The 1,395-nt window shown below is 37.8% G+C and overlaps 1 protein-coding gene across 1 annotated transcript; it reads left to right on the top strand.

Annotated features, from left to right (window-relative positions):
- Positions 1-136: 136 nt before the first annotated feature.
- LOC118598519 (von Willebrand factor A domain-containing protein 7-like) lies at positions 137-916 on the top strand. The gene is made up of 3 exons (XM_036211263.1): positions 137-289; positions 429-541; positions 623-916. Exons 1-3 carry the CDS (start codon positions 178-180, stop codon positions 761-763), a joined length of 366 nt encoding a protein of 121 aa, XP_036067156.1. The 5' UTR covers positions 137-177; the 3' UTR covers positions 764-916.
- Positions 917-1,395: the final 479 nt, after the last annotated feature.

The following is a 1,395-nucleotide window of genomic DNA, read 5'->3' as shown; positions in this document are numbered from 1 at the left end:
AGGAGCTTCTGGAGACAGAGAATTCCTTCAGTATTAAAACTCTTATATAGTTTTGTCAAACTTAACAACTTAAAACATTTCCAAAATCCATATTTTTACTTTTAATCCCTCAGGTTGATGGGAATCTCAAAGGGATCAAGTAAGGCTCTTTGTTTTGTGGTGGACACAACAGGAAGTATGGGTGACGACATTGCAGCTGTACGAACCGTCACTTCTACTATAATTGATAGTAAGGTTGGAACAGAGGATGAACCTTCACTCTACATTCTTGTACCTTTCAATGATCCAGGTATGTTCCTAGAACTTCAACTGAAAATCCTGTACAAGAATTCACAAGTTCTGAATTATTGTTTTTACATGAACCAGTATACTTCCCTTTTCAAAAATGAAAAGAACATTTTGTGTCTTTTCTCTCATGTGAATCACAGATTTCGGGCCTCTGATAAAGACCACAAATGCAGATGTGTTTAAAGGTTATATCAATTCATTAACTCCATCCGGAGGTGGAGATTTTCCAGAAATGAGTCTGTCAGGACTTCAGGTTTTATGTGTTCAATATTACTTTAGCATATTAAGCTTTTGATATTCTACAAGTTACAACTTATGTTTTTACTTTTTTCAGCTGGCTCTAACTGGCTCTCCTCCTAATTCTGAGATCTTCCTCTTCACTGATGCAACTGCCAAAGATGAATCTCTGAAGAACACAGTGATTGCACTCATAGAGCAGACCAAGACAGTTGTGAGTACTTCCATGCAAATGTAAAATGTACCAGCATGCTGTTAAAAAAGATTTAATGCATTGTTTTTCAAATGCCACCAACACAAATAATTTTGTGAAAAAAACAAAACTAACTAGGTATTCTGTTTGAATTAGCATTGAGATGATCTTTTTGTTGAAGAAATATCAAAGGATACATGAAGGAAGATGGCACTTCCCTTAACTCTTCAATATAAAAGTGATTCTAGCATGCCTTTCAACTTAAAAGCACAATCATTGCTTTGACACATCACTTGTTTGTCCTAACACCTACTCAGAATCCATTGATGCTTTGTGTTTTTCCCGTTTGAGAACATTTTGTGTGAAACAAGAGTGTAAATAAACTCAAATGGAACTCATGCAAACTTAAGTTGGTGGTCATCATCAAAGGTCAACCTTATTTTTTAGTTTCAATATTTTGCAATCTTTCAGGTGAACTTCATGCTTACCGGCGTACTAGGGTCACGCCGTCGCAGACAAGCTGATGGGAGCCAACAGCAACAGCAAAGCCAGCGGATGGTGAGAGCAGATTCTCAGCTGTACAGAGATCTGGCTCAGGCTTCAGGAGGACAAGCTATTCAAGTTTCCAAAAATCAGCTGCTCCAGGCCACCAGCATAATCACAGAGTCCACAAGCTC

Source organism: Oryzias melastigma, unplaced genomic scaffold (genome assembly GCF_002922805.2).
Source record: "Oryzias melastigma strain HK-1 unplaced genomic scaffold, ASM292280v2 sc01746, whole genome shotgun sequence".
NCBI lineage: Eukaryota > Metazoa > Chordata > Actinopteri > Beloniformes > Adrianichthyidae > Oryzias > Oryzias melastigma.
This window is presented reverse-complemented; position numbering and strand designations above follow the sequence as displayed.